At 37.0% G+C, this 21123-nt stretch overlaps 2 protein-coding genes across 2 annotated transcripts; both read left to right on the top strand.

Annotated features, from left to right (window-relative positions):
- The first annotated feature begins 376 nt into the window (after window positions 1-376).
- Window positions 377-10823, top strand: ldlrad2 (low density lipoprotein receptor class A domain containing 2). The gene is made up of 5 exons (XM_007254537.4): window positions 377-851; window positions 3274-3783; window positions 4556-4702; window positions 5078-5215; window positions 8142-10823. Exons 1-5 carry the CDS (start codon window positions 755-757, stop codon window positions 8408-8410), a joined length of 1161 nt encoding a protein of 386 aa, XP_007254599.2. The 5' UTR covers window positions 377-754; the 3' UTR covers window positions 8411-10823.
- Window positions 10824-15151: 4328 nt separating this feature from the next.
- Window positions 15152-18999, top strand: chchd4a (coiled-coil-helix-coiled-coil-helix domain containing 4a). The gene is made up of 3 exons (XM_007254536.4): window positions 15152-15330; window positions 17128-17226; window positions 18284-18999. The coding sequence occupies exons 1-3, from the start codon at window positions 15309-15311 to the stop codon at window positions 18628-18630; spliced, it is 468 nt and encodes a 155-aa protein (XP_007254598.2). The 5' UTR covers window positions 15152-15308; the 3' UTR covers window positions 18631-18999.
- Window positions 19000-21123: the final 2124 nt, after the last annotated feature.

Here is a 21123-nt window from a genome sequence, read left to right as displayed (position 1 = left end):
AAATGTCACAACTAAGATATAACTTGAATATATTTGCATTGTATTAAAATGCATTCATTTTCAATGAACATATATGCAGCTGAAGCACTTGGTAGTCTAGTGCATCCCAACTTTATTAACATTAACATTTTAATATAACATTATAGTCATTGTGGCTTTTTAGAAAATATGTTTTAATGAGGAAGGGTAGTGCACTATAGGACTCTGTGGTGCTGCCTAAGCTTTTGTCCTTACATTTCATTTACTTTAATACTTTAAAATAGTTTTGAAACCAGTACTTTTACACTTTAAAAAAAAAGCTTAAGAGTTGGTACCTCAGCATTTAAAGAAGTATTTTAAACCTTAGTACATATACTTCTACCTACAGAGTAATGCATGTGAATACTTTTCACATCCTTCAATTGTGACACATATGCACATGGGCTTTATTGGGATAATATGTATTATTAGTGGTTAAAAAAAGAGGTAGGCCTATGTTGTTTGAAATTATTAACCAGGATCTCACACACACACACACACACACACACACACTTAAACAAGAGGATGGAGGATGGTGGCAATGAATGGAGTCATCCAGGGTCTCTGCTGCCCCTCCTCTGAAGACCTCACCCCTCCACTTTTGGCTCAGTTCTCCCGTATAAACTGAAATGCGGTCAGTTTTAGAGGTTTAGCATGGAGCAGTGTGTTCTCAGGAGGAGCTGAAGGAGAGCGTGGACCCTGTTCTGGAGTCTTAGCTGAACTTCAGAGGAGCGGGATGAGCAGGGAGCCGGAGCGGCCGCGGGTTCATCTCCTGCCCGGCTGGTTGCTTATTTTCAGCCTAATGGCACTGAGGGCTCACGCCATCGAGACAGGTATGAAGATGGAAGCTCAGTTTTGGAGATTTATCAAGGATTTCTTTATTGGTGTTGGCTAAAGTATAAATCCGTTCCGGAATTTCGTTCCAACACGCACGGGCAGTTCTGCTGCAGCAGAGCCTTTGCGGCGGTTGGAAGTAAATCCTGGGATGGATTTTAAATTAACCGGACCTGGATCACCCACATGTATTAGTTAAAGTTTACAAAAAGAGAGTTTTTGTTTAGTCTGATTCTAAAACCCCTAGTTAATTGTTAATTGTGGCTTTTTAATAATAATTAAAACCCACATATCTAGATTTAGGCTACATAAATATCTTTAAATAAAAAATAATAATTAAATACTTATTATGGTACATTTAACAGCAGCGCAACTTTAATTCAGAGTTTATTTTTTTCCCGCCACTGTGATTAGCTGTAATTAGCTTAAGAAGCTAAAATAGCACACAAATATATTTTTATATAATATATGCACTCACAAAATAATTAATATTGTGAATTTATATAGAGAATGTACCGTTAATTCTGGTGGTTTTAGTTTAATAATATCAAAATAAAGTGTCTAAAAATATGTATATTGCAAATTTATAAAGTAAAATGTAACGTTACACCTTTTTATGTGGTACAAAATCCTTGATATTGGGAATGTAAATAACAAATGTACAGTCGATTTTATTTATGACCTTAACAATCTTCTGTGGTACGAAATTATTAATATAGCAATTTTTTTTAGCTAAATATACACGGTTTATTAGCTTAATATGCTTTTGTTCTACCAAATTATTTAGCATGGTTTGTTTCTTTCTCTATGATATTAACATCTGAACAAAAAAATAATATTTTTAAAGTAAACCTTCACATTTTAACATTTTTCATTTGTAAAATAAAACAAGTATTTTTTTATTTTAAGATTTTTTTTAACATATTATTATATTATATTATATTATATTGTATATTATACAGGAGATTTACATCTAAAATTAAGTCTAAAGGAATGTTTTCATATCTACATATCTTTCAAATTTTTAAATAAATCAATGATATCATCTAAATAGTTTTTTTTATTCCATGCAAACAATTTAGAATCATTTGCAACTAACTACAATACATACAGTTACAAATCTATATATTATAATGTTGTATTAATTTACTGCATTTAAATTACTCAAAACATTAAACATATTTGAAGAATACTTTATATTTTAATATATTACCCTTATAAAGACAAACTCGTTATCCAAAAAAATGAAAATATTTGTCCTTTGAAATTTATTTTAAAAAGTGTATATTTAAACATATATCTAAATATGTTTACCTTGTGACTAAATCCACCTGAAACCTGTGGATGTAATGTTACTTATGTTGCCCTAAACAGCCATAACATTAGAATCACTGAGAGGTGAAGTAAATATCATTGATGCTGTGGTTCCTGTGGCTTCTTTCAAGAGCTGGAGATATAAATTAGGCAGCAAGTGAATGGTCAGTTGTTGAAGATGATATTGCAGCATATTGGCAGCATACGTATTTGCAGCATGAATCTGAACCATTTCATCCAGAGACAGTTTTTATTTTTTTGATATCTAGATGACTGAGACACAGGGTCAGAACATCGCCAAAATATTAGTGCTCAATGAAGGACAGTTGGTGACCCAGCGTGTCCGGGGCTTATTGATGCTTATTGAGGGACTGACCCCACAGTTTACAAGGCATATTAAAGGACCTGCTGATAGCAATAGTCTTGGTGCCAGATACCCTGATACCACAGAACACCATCATTTAGAGATCATTTGAAGTTTTGGTGGCCCATAGGAAATATACACAATTTTAGTCAGGTGGTTTTAATGTTATGGATGTTCCTAGCCACTATGCCCTACGATTACACTTGGTTACTTACAATTCTTTCTGTATTGTGGTTTTACTGGTCTTGATTACTAGTGGGAACCCACATTGGATTTAGGCTTGTGCCTTTTTATTTTAACCAGTAAAGCCGTTTACGAGGAACGCACCATTCTGGCTCTGCTCATTTTTAGCAAGTTCAGTTCAGGGAACATGGTTACGGAATATTTTGAAGTATTGTTTCTTTCCCACTGATGGAGGCTTTCTCAGGACATTCCAAGAAGTCAGGCATCAGGGATTCACCGGTTACCCCTGGCGACAAAGCTAATAAACCCTGGAGCGGTTATAAATCTTCCTATTATTTGGTTCTTGCCACAGATGGGGGGACGCAGAGCCAACTCCCCCTTGTGGTCTTGCTAGATAAACAATTAAGGTTTGCTTTGGGTTCTCGTTTCGGAGGAGTACAGTAGGTCAGGCGAGAGGCGCAGATGTCTGTGTACGTCTTCTGCACGTACAGTCTTATATCACTGTAGGAAAAGACTGTGGAATGCACATTAATCTGATGGGTGGGTAAATGTCTCCACAGTGAATGTGGCCGATTTCTGCGGCCAGACGGTTCAGGCGGACGGCATGGTCGTCAGATCCCACCAAGAGTCACGGAAGTATTACTTCGTCACCAAAGGCACCGACTGCCACCTCACCATGCTGTCAGCCACGCCCCGGGACAAGGTGCAGTTCCACTTCCGCTTCTTCCTCGTCTACAGCCTGCTGAGGGTGTCCCCCTTCAGCCCCGTGCCTCTTTCGCCCGAGTCCGCCAAGGGGCCACCGTTTTTAGGCCCGACCCGGGCTGAAACTCGAATGGAGCCCACTCCTGGAGAGGGTGCTGCTGCAGAGGCAGACCCCTGCCACGCTGGCTCCTATATCCAGTTCTACGATGGACGGGATAAAACGGCACCCCCTATTGGCCCACCGCTGTGTGGCAAGAGCCCGCCTCGTCCGGTCCTGTCGACTGGGCCCTATCTGACCCTGCGATTGGTGACCAGAGGGACCCAGCCCCGGGTGGACTTCGTGGGAGACTTCACATCATTCAGACTGGGTAAGAAATAGGGTATAACCTTCAACCTTTAACCTGTGGGAGTCCTAACAAGTGGGCGAGATGGTCTATATGGCGAGGAATAATTGCAGACATCCCAAGTTGCAAAAATTTCATATGCACTTTAATATGCATTTAAATCACATTATGCACACTAGGATAGCACCTTTGTCTTCCTCTCCTTCTCTTTCCCACACATGTTTGGGTAAAAAAGTCTGTGTCGCCTGTGTGCATGTGCTAAAAAAAAAAGAAAACCCTATCCAGATAAATCTCTCCATCCAGATAGAGTGAATCTGATTGTGATTGGATGTAGAGAAGTATAAGCCCCCCCAAGACGTATATAGCCTAGTATGAAGATGATCTGTGCAAGACTCAAGAGAACTCCAGACAAACTCCAGTCCAACTAAGCGTCTTTAATATATATATATTCTACTAAAATACATTCATTTACAGTAGGCATATATGCAGCTGAAACACTAGGTAGCCTAGTGCATCCCACTTTTATCAACATTAACATTTTAATATAACATTATAGTTATTATGGTTTTTAGAAAAATGTGTTTTGGGGAGGACCCTGTTGTGTGGCCTAAGATTTAAATTTAACTTTTATACTTTAAGTAGTTTTGTAACTTAAAGTAATTTTACACTTTTACTTGAGTAAAAAGCTTGAGTTTATACTTCACATTAGTACTTCAAACTCTACTATCTATACTTATACCTGAGTAATGAAGGTGAATACTTTTGACACCATTGTCACTGTATGATGGCTCTGTAGGGTTTAATCAGTCTGAATGCAGTGGGGAGCCCTACTTCAACTGCCGTAATGGAAAGTGCATACCCATGAGTCTGGTTTGTGACGACGACAAAGGACTCGACAACTGCGGTGACGGAACAGACCTGCAAGACTACCCAGGATGCCTCAGTCAGTATAGAAAAATAAAAACAAATATACAGCTCTGGAAACAATGAAGAGACCACTTCAGTCTCTGAATCAGTTTCTATGATTTTGCTATTTATAGATATATGTTTGAGTAAAAGTAAAAGGCATGTCCTCTTCCACCAGTCTTACACACTGCTTTTGGATAACTTGCCAATCCTGGTCCATCTTCCTCTTGAGTACATTCCAGATGCTTTCAATTTGGTAAAATCAAAGAAACTTATAATTTATAAGTGGTCTCTTATTTTATTCCAGAGCTGTATATATATTTCTTATTATTTCCATTTTCTAGATTTCAGAACCCTATAGCTTAACATTATTAAATATGAAGTCATACCTTAACTCTTTTGTATGTTTCAGGTTTGTTGTCTACAGCAGCTGCCCGTCAACCCATAGTGACTCCTTCTCCAACCGTGCTGAACCTGCCTACCCTCAGGGCAACACCTCTGGAGAAGTGTAGTGGGCCTAATGCCATCCCCGACTTGGACTCTATTACAGGTAGACATGTAACTTCTTCTGATGCAAGTTTAGAACTGTACAAGGTGTTGTTAGAAAAATAATTGCACCCAGAAGGAAGTGGAACATTTATTTGCAGAAAATGAGAAATGGCTAAAATAACAAAAAAGATGCAGAGCTTTCTGACCTCAAATAATGCAAATAAAACAAGTTCATATTCATAAAGATTTAGGAGTTCAGAAATCAATATTTGGTGGAATAACCCTGGTTTTTAATCACAGTAGGGATGCAAATTATCGATTAATTCGTTAATCATTAGTTGATTGATCTTATCGATCGACTTTCGATTAATTGATAAGCGGCGTTTTTACCTGAATTTTAGTGTTTCAATAGGGCCTTTAAAAATACCAGCTAAATAGTTAAAACACTGAGCTCAAAAAGTATATATTATATTATGATAATTATATTGTATTATATTATATTATATATTCCTCAAGTAATTATGCATTAGGAAAAGAAAGCAGACTTTTTATGGTATAAGAAAATACATTCTTTAATTTAAAAAAAGAAATAAATTAAGGATCAGTTTTTGCGTTTTTGTACCATTAGACATATATATAAAAAAAAAAGAATAGAAGAAATTAAATAGAGAGCCAAACAGATTATTATTGAGCCTATAGATTATGAAGAAACTGCATCTAGGCTATTAATTAGGAAATCCTCAACAATCCTCAATGCAAAGAGATCCTGAAACCCTGTACCGTCAACTGTCTTGATCATGCTGCATATCCTCTCTGTAATGTCCTCCGCCCTTCTCTCATCACACGCTCGCGCTCTCAGTGAAACTGTGACGGCGTTCAAATGATAACTGAGTGAGCTAGTGGAACTGTTGTATTTCAATACCGCATTACACAGAGAACATTTGACTTCTTTGCCTAAATTAACACTGTTGAAATGGTCCCACACCGCACTTATTTTCGCCCGCTTCATTTTGTTTTCAACCCTGGTCTCTCGCGAGTCGTGTTCACCTCTCGTTCTCACGCTCTGTTCAAGTTACTACAGTAGCGCCCTCTAGCGATTAATCGCGAGTAATACATTTTATTCGAGCAACCTCTTGATCGACAATTAATCTAAAGTCGATTAATCATTTGCATCCCTAGTTTTCATGCATCTTGGCATCATGTTCTCCTCCACCAGTCTTACACGTTGCTTTTGGATAACTTTATGCCATTCCTGGTGCAAAAAGTCAAGCAGTTCAGTTCGGTTTGATGGCTTGTGATCATCCATTTTCCTTAGATTATATTCCAGAGGTTTTCAACTTGTTAAAATCAAAGAAATCATTTTTAAATGGTCTCTTATTTTTTTCAGAGCTGTATTCATATATTAAGCAAACAAATCTGCCAATGGAGTGTGCACATTTTTTAGTAAGTCTCAAAATGAATGAAATAAGACTTAAATCAAGCAAAAATAACAGATTTACTGACTTAAATTTGGACACAAGAATCAGAATAACCTGATTGATGACTTGTTGTGCTTATTTTTAAATTTACATTGCTTAAAATAAAAAAATCTGAATTAAGTCTGATAAAGATCATTATTCCTAAACTAATAAAACAATAAGAGCAAAATAAGAGAAAAAAATAAGATACCTTAAATTTAGATTATTGTTTTTGCAGTGCACACATTTTCAGTCAGGGATAGGTCTGGCAATGTGGCTGGCCATGGCATAGCATCTGCGTCTTTAAGGCAAGCTCTTGAGAGGGCAGCAGCATGTGGATGAGCATTGTCCTGTTGTAATAGCACATCGAGGTGCATTTACTTCTTTACTATCTACCACCACCGAAAAAAATGCAGTCATAGTCATCAAAGAACTGAATTTTAATTCCCAGCCCCTACATACAGAGTTCTTCAAGTTCTTTGTTTTCTTTGTTTATCTAAATGAAACGTGAATGGATGACGCACTTTAAAATAAATGACAATGAGCAATGGCCGCCCATCCGCCTGCAGCTGTTCTTTTGGTCGTTTGTGTTTTTTATGTCCACTAGAATGGTGTAACTGTGAATGACAAAGGTGATAAAGCTAATTGGGGAACGCGTGAATGCTCACTGTATCTTCCTATAGACACAGCCATAAATCACCTGTCAGCTGTAGAGACCAGAATCCGATAGCGCCCTAAAACCATTGTGCAATTTATGAGTCTGCAAATAGATGCTACGCTGGTTAGCCCCAAGTCTGCTCTTTGTATTTGGAAAGTCCACAAGTGCTGAAAAGAAGTAGAGCAATATACTCCAGCAGTAATGAAACTTGGCAGGTTGGAGTGACACATTATAATTATAGCTTATGTACACCAAAAACATTTCAACCAAAAACAAAGAAACATTTATCAACTGTCTTTCCATTTTGAGAAAAAACATTATTAAGAGCTTTATTAAAAAAGAAATATAAGCATAAATAAAGCACATTTTAGTATTTTATGTAAAAAGTTGCGTAAAAAATGCGTACCAAAGTACACAGACTCATCATCCACACCTATAGCACAGTTGAACCTGTTATGACAATAAAATTGCTTATTAAAATTTAGGAAATACAGGCATATACAAATTTTAAGCAGGACTGGTATGTTTCATTGACACATTTCAGCTATTAATAAAAAAAATATATGGTTAAGGGTTTTTAGGTGCCTCCTTAAAAGGGGTGCAACAAGCTGTATTTGTCCAAATCCAGACAGTAGGAATTTTTCAGCATTCCTACAGAAAATATGCAGTAGACTATATGCACAGTTATTGAGATTATGCACAAACTTGCATAACGCTGCTGATTGGCGTCCGACTATGGCGAGTGCAAGTCACATACTATACATACTATAATACCTAAAGACCCTGACAAACTGAAATCAGCAGTTTGATTTGTGGTAAACATTTGATTTCAAGTAATCCTGTCATGTCTCTCCCATGGTTTTCTCTCTCAGACTCGCAGACGTACGTCTCTCTGCTGGCCCTGTACGTGGTTCTGGGCGTGACGGCCGGCTCTGTGGTGCTATGCTGGTGTTGCTGGTCCCCCGGCTGGTTCCTGTGGCGGGTGAGTGTGTGTCGTTTCCTGCCCTGCTGTAACTCCTGCTGTGCCTCCTGTCAGCTGTGCGGCCGGAGCTGCTCCCCAAACAAAGAGCATCGTCTGGCTAAGGTCACGCCCCAGGCTGCCCCCTCACCCGTGGCCTCGCCGACCACCGTGGCCGTGTAGACTCACAGAGGCTCCACAAAGGACCAGAGACTTGGCGGGAAACAGGCGGCACTCCAGGATGGACGCTCAATAAAGGAAAGCTTTTGTTTGACGAAGGAGGTCGTTGAATTGGTAGAGTGTGTGTGATGATTAGGGCTTGACCGATGTGAACATTTTGTCACCAATGTCTGATTTAAAGAGCGCAGAATTCTCAAGACTGATAATGAACAGTGACGTTCATTAGCAAACATTTTAGTAAAACAGTGCTTTAGTCACAGTTGACAAATAAACAGCTGTTTGGTTATTGTTTCCCTTGCATTTGGGCATGCATTTGAATGATATGAACATTTTGTGTTTGATAGTGATGCAGATATTTATTTTCTTATGTTACATAAGGTCACTTCATTCACAAGGTTTTTATTTATGTTGCCAACATATTCAAAGCAAAAAATGCTCCTGTATAGTATTGAAAACATGGAGAACATTGGAGAAACAATGATATTATTCTGTACAGAAACACTTGACAAAAAAACCCTGAATAACCTTTTTTCTCAGTGTAGGGGCCACCTAATTTACTGGCTGTCTAAGGATTCACCCTATCGTGGATCAAATAATCACAAATTGAACTGGTTTGTGCTGGTTTGAGACTTCCAATCCCATTTCTAATTTTCACCCCTACCCAGATACAGATATAAAGCAATGGGGCGCTAAGTTCAGCAACCTAGCTGCTGGATAGCTAGTTAACTATAGGGAAACGTATGTCTTTAGAAGGGGCAGGTGGTGAATCAATTAATTAGTATTATCTACTGCATACTTCCTATGTGGTGGGGAGCTAATATGAACTTTTATTAGCTTTTATTTTATTTTATTTTTCCGTTCCACCTTAAATGCTGCAGCCTCTGCCGCCTGTTGCACCATTTAAGGTGAAACGGTAAAGTTAGTTAGCAATGTTTTTTATATTACAATAGAGATTATCGCACATTTTAACAAAGAAAATACTCAAATTTGTTGTTTTTTTGGTCGCTTATGCCTCCATCTTGCCAGTGATTCTTAGGACCAAATGGTAGAGCAAAAGGGTAAAATGGGCTTAGGCGCTGAAGCCATGACCCAGGGACCATGTGTTCAACTTCTTGGTTATGCTGCTTTGCCAACAGCAGCCGGAGCCTGAGAGAGCACAGTTGGCCATGCTGTCTCTGGGTGGCTAGATGGTGCGCTGTTGTATCAGAGCTGTGATCTGGCATTTTGCACTGGTTTCCTCATAATGCTGCATTAGTGGCTGTTCAAAAAGTGGTTGTGGCTGACCTTACATGTATCGGAGGAGGCATGCGTGAATGTAAGACAAGACCCATCAATCAACAGCAACTGTTGAATCGTTACTACAGGGTGTTTCGAACATCCTGGTTCTAATTTAGCAAAACATCAAATAAAAAACAACACTGCAGCGTGGTCTTGGTAAACATTTATCCCTGTTGTGTAAACGGGGCCAATAATATTCCCTTCACCTTTATTGGTTTTAAAGTTATGGATGATATAATTTGATTGGTGGAGATAACATTCCTGGGGGTGTTTTTCTCAGATTTCCCAGAACTGTGTAGAAGCCCTTTCCCACTCCCAGAAAGAGCAGAATGGTCACTGCTGGCTACAGAAACAAATGGCCCGAGGAACTAAATCCATTCACATTCCCTCTCGCTTCTTTTTCCGAAAAAAATATTTGTTCACAAACACTTTCATTATTCCTCGAGCCAATGTTTGAAGATGCTTACATACGCCGATTAGTCTGGGTGTCAACCGGTGCATTTCTTCGACGTGATCTGAGGCATTTTTCTCCCAGCTGTTGCTCAGATACTAAGCTGTGCAGTGAAGTGTGTACCCACTCTGAGAGGGATCTGCAGGGAACGTCCCTGAGATACACCAGGAAGTCACTAAGCCAGCAGCAGGATGCTGCTTAGCATTAGTTTGGTTTGGTACATCAGTACTTGGAGATGCAATGAAAGGATTTTTTTTGCCCAAACTAAACAAAATTAAACATTAAACAACAAGGATCATGGAGAGTGTAGGTGATTTTACTACATGTGACCATGCAGCATTATTATGAGAAGATGATCTAGGCAAAAAAAGTCAACTATTTTAGGAAGGTGACGATATTTATGAAACACTCAACATTTTTAAACATCCCAGCCGACAAACCAATGAACTACTATACATTTACCTCAGCAGTGCTATTCTAATCATTAATTTTTTTCAGCAGAGCTATTCTAATCATGAATTTATTTCAGCAGTGCTATTCCTATCATGAATTTATTTCAGCAGAGCTATTCTGATCATTAATTGATTTCAGCAGAGCTATTCTAATCTTGAGCTTATTTCAGTAGTCAGTACCTCAAAAATATATTTTTACCTCAGTAGTGCTACTCAGGTCACATGTTAGTTAAATGATCCTAAAAAAAAAAGAAAAAAATCCTAATTTTAGAGAAAACACTGCAATATGACTTAAATATATTTTTATTCTTTCACTTTTTCGGCCAAGCATCGAAAGTGCTTTTTTCATTTTCGGGCACCTATTTTCCCTTGATAAATATTCACTGCATTCCTATCAAGCTTAGCATTATGCAGAACGACATTTATTTGCTTTTTTATATACAGTTATTATAGGATGCAGGTGAATTAAGTAAAAGGCAGAAAATTTGGTGTGGGTGTGTCCATATCATAAACCCCAACCCTCGTAAATTCCCACCTACTAGGAATCGCTCAGAGACCTAGTTTTGATCACTGAGAATGTCTTTTTTTTTTATTCTGTATTAAAAATTGTTACACCCCTAATATTTACCAAAATGTCACTGTGTTTAATATAACCTGAGGTTATTATAATTCAGTGTACTGCTGTACTCTACTATGCATTCGCCCTGTTATTTCTCCTAATTTCTGGCTCTATGTTGGATTAAGATAAATTTGACTGTAAAGGAAGTGAGATCAGACAGGTAAAACACGTTATTTGTAATTAATTTCATAGATATTTGTAAGAATTATTAAACCGTATACCAAAAAGACCTGATAGGATAGCTTTCTGTGCTGTCATTTGAAAAGTGCCTCACTTCTTGTGGATCTGTCTTTCTCTCAGATAGTTTATTGGATGCCACTGTAGATGATTTTTGTAAAGATTGTCGCTCTATTGTGATACTTTTCATGATGTAAATACAACTGTGGGGTGGAATGAATGATGGTGACAAGGTTTTGGCTGCTTAAGAACAATACAGTACTTTTTTCATACAGATCAAATTAAAGCAGTATTGAACTAAACATAATGAGAATGTGTGTTTATTTTGGAATAAAATATTACAGATGTGCTTTGTTTAATCAGTTTTTTGAGAATGTTATCTTAAATCATTACATACCAGGTTTGACAAGGTTTTAGACCTTGATTAGCAAATGAGGCCTAAAGACATGCCACCTATTGTAATCAGAAAGTGTCAACTGATTTCAATCTGAAATGATTTAGACAACTTCCAACAGTTAGTGGACGTGACCCACAAGCTGGTCCCAACATAGTCTTTATGGGTTTGTGAAAGCTGTTCACAGTGCTGCAGCTAAGCAAATACCTTAAGATAAAAAAAATACAGTAATCAATGCCCACGTCAGAAGAGTCTAATAGAAAAAAAATAAGAAAACATTTCTGAAGAGTGGAAATTTATCAAGAAATTACAGTTCAGGGGATCTTTGGAAGACCAGGAAAACTTCTGGAGAGAATCACTCATATGCTGGTAAGACAGGCAAATCCAAAGCTCCATTCAACTACCAAGAACTTGAAATAAAGACACAAACTTTTTCCCAAAATTTTCCACACTGCAAAATATCAAATCAAATCATTTTTTCCAACCACATCAGCTTTTACTGGTTACAGCAACAGTGCCCCAGCTAATGCTGCTGATACAAGAGCTACTGCGAACATGTAAATATAAGAAAAGCAATCTCAGTCTTCACCTTCTCATTCACACTTTGTTGACCCCTTAAATGCCTTGAACCTTGTACAAGGACTACAGGTGTAGTTAATACAAATCCCTTTTTCTCTGCAGTAAAATAAGTTATTTACACTCTGGAAACTTTAAGGGCTTTAAAATCTCCTACAGGACACTTGAAGAAGCTGCCTGTTCACTCTCTACTCCACTTAATTATTTCAGATCACTAACAGTCATTTTTCCAAGTGGTACAAGCAGTATATTACACTCACCAACACAAATCCAAAGCATAGGTCAATATACTGTTGCACTATTTAACTCGTTTAAAGTTTAAAGATCTAAGAAAAATAGTTAAATATATATATTTTTTAGTATGAAACTTCTTCTGCTTGCCTTAATTAGTGTAATCCACATATAATATGAAAATGGTCCATCTCACATATTTGTGACCACAACCTGCAAAAAAATAAAACTAAAACAAAATTGCAATGCTATTTTCAATGTTATGTAAAACGATTGTGTTTTATATGGTGATGTTTTCAAAGTAATAAAGTAGAGAAACATTACAGTAGTAACATTATTTATTTTAAGAAAGAATTGTGAATTATCCTAATTGGACCATTACCTTTTAGAGGTTTTAACACCATTTGGTTGCACCAAATATTGATAGAATTATTAGCAGTGGAGTTAGTAATGAAATATTTTGAATAATTAAACATGCACCAGGTCAAATTGACCTGGGAACACCATTGCTGTTCCTGACAAATTAACATAACAGGAGGGTTTACTTCTCTACTTAAAAAGAAAGACTGAAACGAAGAATATCCAGCTCATTGAGCTGCAGTGAGCTCATAGTTGAGTGTGTTTGTAATCTAACAGTGACTTTCTTTCTGCCACATTCGGCTCCAGAATAGCTCAGTATTGACAATGGAGGCAGGGGAAGCTTGGCAAGCGCTCCAACCTCAAACTGTGTGTGTTGCTACTGTAACTATGAGCAACCTTTCAGAGCAAATCCTCTCTCCTTTCCCTTTCAAATGATTTATATAATCTCTCGCCCTTTGCCCAAACATCCCTCTCCAGGTTTAATATCTGAGGCCTTTGTTAAAGCGACACGGCGGGATTGCTGTGAATTGATGGTCAGCTGTACCTGAAAACACTGGACTGACCCCTGATTTTACTGTGTCCTCAAACGCAGGCCGAGTACAACAGCGGCATTAAAGCTGTTGGGTTTTACAGGTTAGATTGGGGCTGTTTGGTTTAACCTCCATTCATAAATCCTTGACTGTGTTTCAGGATTGATGACAATGGATTGTTTTTGCTGCTATCTCTGACACACACACACACACACACACACAAATAAAGGCCTTGTCCTGCATCAGTTTTTTTTGTTTCTAAACAAGGCCAAGTTAGTTGTGCTAAAGAACAAAAGATAAGGCCTGCATCTCATGCACTGATGAGAAAGGCTTGCTTAAAAAAGGGATATAAAAGAGAAAATAAGCAGATAATAAATTTTATCTATTTTCATAAAAAACACAATAAGCCATTGCTCCTCTATTTTTATTTACGATGCACAGACATGGGAATTGTGGGTCAATATCTATAAATGTATATCATATTTGATCCTGATTATTAATAATCACAACCCCTGAGAGCTGCTTGGTTCATTAGCTATGAAACAAAAGGACTTTGAGGCCACGTCTTAATGGCTATGATTTAATTAACTTGTTCCCACGGCTTAATAAGTTGTGGCCACACCTTAATTATCTTGTTGCCAAGCCAAAGGTTCTCGTTCCAATTCCTTAATAAGTCGTGTTATCTATCATATTGTTATATGTTGTCTAATTCTGTGAATTTTCCTGTTTAATGAGCATGTTGGTTCCAAGAATAACTAAAGAAGTCTGTACCTACTAATAACTTGGATGGTGTTAATTGTCAGATTTTATTTGTATACTTGTTTGTTTAATACATAATAAAAAATAAAATAAAATAAAAACTTGCCTAAAATAGGAAGACTTACTTTTGCCCTATTATACATTTTCCGGGGATTTTTATTATGAAATAACTGGTCGCCAGTATGTTACATAATAAAAATATTAAATAAAATAAAAAACTTGCCTAAAATGGGAAGACTTTACTTGTGCCCTATTACATATTTTAACGGGGACTTTTATTATGATACAACCGGGCGCCAGTATGGTACACACTAAAAAAATAAAATAAAACAAGCAACGTAACTCAGTACAGTTCATACGAGACTGTAAAATTCCGCGTTTCCACGTCGAAAGCCGTGGGAGGAGGAGCGTTTAGAAACGTGAATATAATAGTAATAATAAGACGATCATGAATAATAAAAAACTTTACTTTACTTTTGCCCTCTTATATAAATATATATTTTTATTGGGACTTTTGTTATAAAATAACAGAGGGCCAGTATGGTACACAATAAAATATTTAATTAAAAAACTTGCCTAAAATTTGAAGACTTTACTTTTGCCCTATTACATATATTCTTTTTCTGGGACTTTTATTATGAAATAACCGGGCGCCAGTATGGTACAAAATAAAAAATTAAATAAAATAAAACTTGCCCAAAATTGGAAGACTTTACTTTTCTCTATTACGTATATTTTTTTCCGGGGGACTTTTATTATGAAATAACCGGGCGCCAGTATGGTACACAATATTTTTTTTTTACGTTTTCCTCAATAAAAAAATTAAATAAAACAAAAAAAAATTGCCTAAAATGGGAAGACCTGATTTTTTCTCTATAACATATTTTTTCCGGGGAACTTTTATTATGAAATAGCCGGGCGCCAGTATGGTAGCCCCCGTGCCGCTGTGTTGAGTGTCCGGTGCTGAGAGCAGGCGTGTGCGGGTTGTGCCGGTGAGCAGTTTGGGACTGAGAGCGCTGAGAGCGGGGCAGAGCGGGGCTTTCTGCGGGTGATCGGTCCTCTCCACTCACCAACATGTCCTACTGCAAACAGGAAGGTATGATCCGGCTCAGATCTGCTGATCTGCTGCTCTGCGTTCCTCAATGTCATCGGGCTTTAGCCTGCTAGCCCGCCATGTGTTCCTGTTCCCTAGCTTTATCCAATCACCATCACTCTACAGCATTAAACACCTGCTAGAGGCAGAGTACCTGAACACAGGGCTGAGTTACTGCAGTGTGCGGCTGTATAATGATCTGATAACTTCAGTTAGTTCAGTTATGTATGTGTGGTTGTGTAAACTGTAGCTTGGAATATTAAGTAACAAGCTAATAAGTAGCTAATCATCTACCTGTTCCTGGGGTCAAACTCTGTGACCTCCATGGTGTTGTGTAGAGACACAATATAGGGATAGTATGAAAAAGTGTGTCTTGAAAGTGTGTAATCAGCTTTTCAGTTCTGTATCAGTGTCTGATGCAACCTACAGGCAAAATCTCAATTAGATCATCCTTATCATGATCATCATCCTTATTAGGCTTATCACATTAACCACATTAACAGTATTTTGTACGGTATTTTGTCTCAGAAATGATTGCGATAAACCATATTATCATTATTTTAAGGTCATTTAAATAGCACTGTATTTATGATGATATAATAGCATAAAAAAAACATTATATCATTTAAAAGAGACAACAAATTTGTTAATCAATAATCATAGTTTGGGAAATATATACACTTTTTGTTCACCTACTGCAGCCTAGACTGTGTGTACAGAGTCGCAGTTATTGAAGAAAGTTTAGAGCTCCTGTGTTTCAAAAATAAATATATATACACATATACTTTATGATAACATCACAGACAGAAAAAATACAATATATTGCAATATTGATCATTATTCCCCAGCCCGGGTTCAGATTAGCAAAAATTTAGTTTTTTCTTGTTGTCAACACACCTATTCTAATTAATTAGGACATATATTTGTTTGTTATATTAAATTGGTCCTTTTTATTATATTTTATATATTTTTTTAGAATCATCAGCATGGTCCAATTTGGCCAGTTTTCAATGGCCTCGCTACTAGTTTTTTTAGGGTATAATTCTAAGTTATAAAGTTATAATGGGTGTCCAGACGCTCTGTAATTTGTAAATGTGTATATTGGCAGATATATATGTGCGCAATATCAGATATGGACATTAACCTATAATTCGCACATCGGGGCGTCACAAGAGAGAATGTTCATTCAGTTTATTTAATAAATGTATGAATGAATGGCTAAAGTGGTTGCTCAAGTGGGCGATATGAGGAAATTGTATAATTATTGTGATCAGTTTTGCTACAGCAGCACAAAAGAAGTATGAGAATCATTGATATTGTCTTTGACTATTAGAAAATACAGCATAGTTACAATGAATTGTCCTAAAAGCTTGTGTATGTGTCTCTGTGCTGTTGTCCATAGAGTATATATTGCATTTTATTGCAATATAATCACAATATGTTTAGACAGTATTTATACCATGTTGGTAAATGTAGTAGTGGTGGTGGTTGATATATGCGACACCATGTTAACGCTAGTCACCTGAAACATTAGCTTACGTTTACATGTATACATTAAAACTAGAGGTCAGATAAGGTAATCATATAGAAACACCAAAGTCCGGGCTCACAAGGTTGGAATTGCATTAGATAAGTTTGATCAATGGTCATTAATGCTTATACAGTGTTGATATAAAAATATAATAGTATTGCAATATGTTATGCAGGTTACAATGGTAGAAAATCCCAAGATTGAGCATTTGCTGGAATTGCTTTTTCCCAGACTGAATGTACTCACTCTTTTTCTCGTCTTCATGGCAGGTAAAGATCAGATCATCTTTGTGACCAAGGAGGACCACGAGGCCCCAAGTAATGCCGAGCTGGTAGAAGATGACCCTAACGATCCTTATGAAGATCACGGTGAGCTTCTAACTTTATTTAGTTTATAAGTATCACGTTAAAAGGGAGGTGTGTTCAGTTTTCTAACTGATTACGGAATAATGGCACTCTATTCCAAATGCTCAAGCCTTTTCCACAGCCTTTACACAACAACAGCTTTAATAGTGCAGTATTAAAATAATTATACAAATAAAAAACACCTTGCTAGCATTTTTGGGCGAAGTACTGAGCTAATATTAGAGCTAATGCTAAGACTGCTCAGAAGTCATTTTAATCAGATATATGCTCATATTTATCATTTTTGGAGGAAATTCAGTACCAATCGTTAGTTCATGCACACCTTAAATTGAGTGTTTTTTTTCACTTATGTAAAATGTTCTGCATTGTAGATTAATACTAAAGTCATCCAAAGTATGAGAAAAAATAATTTAATATATAATATTTAGTAAACAAAAAAAGTGTTAAACAAAGCAGAATATGTTTTACATTTTAGATTTTGCAGGTTTGCATATCTTGGCTGGATTTTCTCAGTCAGCTTTATGAGGTAGAGTCAGGCTTTCAGTTAACAGCTGTGCTGAACTCATCAAGAGTTAATTACTTGAATTTCTTGCCTCTTAATGTGTTTGAGATCATTAGGCAATATCCCTATTTTAGCCCTATGTTCCAATCCATATTATGATAAGAACTACTCAACTAAATAAAGAAAATACTTTAAGAAATAAAGGTCAGTCAATGTGGGAAAAAAAAAAAATCATTAAATTACTTCAAAACAGTAAGATGAAACTGGCTCTCATCAGGATTGCCTCAGGAAAGAAAGACTAAGCCTAAGAAACTGTAAGTTAACAGCTTCCCAGATAAGAGCACCTAAATGCTTATTCACAGAGTATTTTGGTTTGTTTAACAAACAAGTTATTACATTATTTCTTATATATTTCTTTATAGTCTGGATGACTTCAGTATTAATTCTCATAGACTCGTTAGTTTTTAAGCATTTTTGGGCAAAGTACTGAGCTGTTATCATAGCTAATGTTAAGTATGGTCAGTTTTATTCACATCATGACTTTGTGACTCCTCCCAGGTCTGATTCTACCCAATGGGGACATAAACTGGAATTGCCCGTGCCTGGGCGGGATGGCCAGTGGTCCCTGCGGTCAGCAGTTCAAAGACGCCTTCTCCTGTTTCCACAACAGCAAAGAGGAGGTTAAGGGCTCTGAGTGCATAGATTTTTTCCGAGGCATGCAGGAGTGCATGCAGAAATACCCTGAACTGTACCCGCAGGAGGACGACAACGAGAGCGCCCCCTCTGGGGAGGCGGAGGCAGAGGCGGTGCTGCCTGCCGACTCCACAAGCTCTGACTCTGTTTCTGCTTCTGTTCCTACCTCAGAGGAAGTAGCGTCTGGAACAGAAAGCCCAGCTACCAGCTAATGTCACACACACTTTAACTCTCGGCCTGTTGATCTGAATCTTGATCTCACTGCTACTCTTTGACTTACACAGAGTCTCACACACACACACACACACACACACACACACACACACACACACACACACACACAACTACACACCCGGACCGACTGCCTCACCTGCCTTCAGGATGATTACACCGATGATTAAAAAGACGAAGACGAAGCTGCTGAGGAACTCTCACCTCTTAAAGACACTTAAAAAGAAGCAGACTGACGATAATAATAATAACAATAATAATAGTAATAATAATGAAGAAATATAGTTAAAGTATACTATTATAGGGGCATCCGTGGATTGATGTGCTCTTAAATAAATATTACACATCTGGATGTGTGAGGTATGCACTGTAGGAGAAGAGGGGATTAAAAACATGAAGAAGTGATGTATTGATTAGCTTTTAATACAGATCAAATCACCAAATCAGTTTTGAGTTCTGATAATTAATAGTAATTTATATATATATATATATATATATATATATATATATATATATATAATAAGTTACACATGCACTGCTTTTTTTCACAACTTACCAGCTGAACGCCACTACTGTAGACAACTAGACTTGCTTGATATACAGTACCGTGCAAAAGTCAGAGCACCTTTTCTGAATTCAATGTTCAAAGTTCAGTCGAAACTGCTATTTCATTTTAAGTGTCAAGAACATGTTGGGGAAAATGCTAAAATCAGAGGTTTGAGTGTTTTAGTTTGATTCTTACACCTTCCATTCTTTTTAAAAGATCTGCTGGGTGAGAATCTTCCACACATTCTGCATGCAAAGCTGGAGTTAGCTGATCTGTTAAACATGGTGGTGGAAGTATTGTGAAATCAACAGGACTCCAAAGTTCAGTCTTAGAAGTTGTAACCAGACCATGGTTCAGTAGATCTGGACTGAGACTACCTCTTGTGGTCTGGACCGTGGTTCACGACCCCTTTTCACACCTGCTAATTTGGTTTGGACCCAAACAGAAAAATCCTATAGTATGAACCAAATGATCGCCGGATTACACTTTTTGATTAATTAGTTATTCTTCAAACAAATATAGCCACAGTGACCATATGCTAATAAAATTGGACACCCCTGGTCCAGAAGGACTTGCATAGTTGTTAATATATTAAATATATTAAAATATATTAAAAATCAGTTTTGATGGAAACATGAGATTCAGTAATTAAAGGTTGGCTCCTGAGGTTTGCACAGCACTGTATCCTATCCTATTTAAAATTGTCCATAACATACTTTTAAGTGTATTTTTCTACTTCTCCAGAGTGGTCATTCTGTTCTTTAGAGGGCTCATACTGCAGAAAATTTTGATTTATAATTAACACACTAGCATACAGCATAGTACTTCATCTGAATTAGCTTATTTCTGACGAGTAATGATTAATACCAGGCTAAAAGAGCAATGGTCTATATTTGATATTCTCTGTGTCTGGATCTCAAATACAGTTCTGAGGAAAAAGTATTTGGACATCTGAGGAATTAAAAAGGCAAAGCTGTTTATCTAGACAGTAAGATTGTATTTGTTTTAAAGCTCTAATATTAAAATAAATACAAGTAAACAAAAACTGATTTTAAGTTGAGTGTGATCATGTTAGATTAACTAAACGTCTAAATATTTTCCTATCCATCAACCAGTGTTTTGTTAAAGTTTATGTTTTGACCAACACAAATTCACAACTGACTTTATTTCAGTTTATTTGTATTTATTTATATCTATTAAGCTTTAAACATGCTTAGATAAACTGCTTTCTTATCTGTCTACAGTACAGTTCTGTATTAGCTCCATTACTTCATTACCCGTATGCACTGTGTAGGGATTAGGGAGATATTTGAGATTCATGCTGTGTGTCCAGGTCCCCAAATATTTTGTTAATATGTGTGTAATATGTGTGATTGGTGTGTGTGTGTAAACTGTCCATAGAATGGAAAGAAGGCCTTACCTATCCTAGGCAGGAACTCTTTTTAGCCTCAGAAATTCCATGTTTCTGCCCATAATTTCAGATTTTTGTCTTGTTTTTTGGCCTAAGCATTGTTATATGTGACTACATATTCTAATTTAGTGTTCTTATGGCTCTTACTGGCTGAACTCCTACTAAGTGCTACAGATCGTCGTATATGTCTGTTTTGTTCAGTACCAAAAATCCAATTCAGTTGGGAATCCAATAAACACGCCTTCTGATAAATCTATACTGTTTGTTGATCGGCTGTTTTGGCTGTTAAAAGTACATTCCATCCATATCAGAACTGCTCTATTATCTATCTGCAGTATTTTTGCTGTCAATATATAAGCCCATTCAGTTCATCGCTGATTTGCAGGTTAGAAGAACTTTAATAAAACCCAATAATGTTCTAGCTAGTCTGGTTCTGAAAGGCTGGTGCCCACCAGAGTTTGGTCAGAGCTGGTTTAGGGAGAGCCTACCCAGTTCCTATCTTCCTTGTTATGTCAG

Source organism: Astyanax mexicanus, chromosome 24, assembly GCF_023375975.1.
Source record: "Astyanax mexicanus isolate ESR-SI-001 chromosome 24, AstMex3_surface, whole genome shotgun sequence".
In the NCBI taxonomy this organism is placed as follows: Eukaryota; Metazoa; Chordata; class Actinopteri; order Characiformes; family Acestrorhamphidae; genus Astyanax; species Astyanax mexicanus.
Note: the sequence above shows the minus strand (reverse complement) of the source record. Positions and strands in the feature narration are given on the sequence as shown.

Excerpts from the sequence above, each read along its gene's own strand:
- ldlrad2 (XM_007254537.4), top strand. The coding sequence starts at position 755 with ATGAGCAGGGAGCCGGAGCGGCCGCGGGTTCATCTCCTGCCCGGCTGG. Across the intron at positions 3,784-4,555 it reads CTTCACATCATTCAGACTGG|GGTTTAATCAGTCTGAATGC; the intron begins GTAAGAAATAGG and ends ATGGCTCTGTAG. Across the intron at positions 5,216-8,141 it reads CGACTTGGACTCTATTACAG|ACTCGCAGACGTACGTCTCT; the intron begins GTAGACATGTAA and ends TTTCTCTCTCAG.
- chchd4a (XM_007254536.4), top strand. The coding sequence starts at position 15,309 with ATGTCCTACTGCAAACAGGAAG. Across the intron at positions 15,331-17,127 it reads GTCCTACTGCAAACAGGAAG|GTAAAGATCAGATCATCTTT; the intron begins GTATGATCCGGC and ends TCTTCATGGCAG. Across the intron at positions 17,227-18,283 it reads CGATCCTTATGAAGATCACG|GTCTGATTCTACCCAATGGG; the intron begins GTGAGCTTCTAA and ends GACTCCTCCCAG.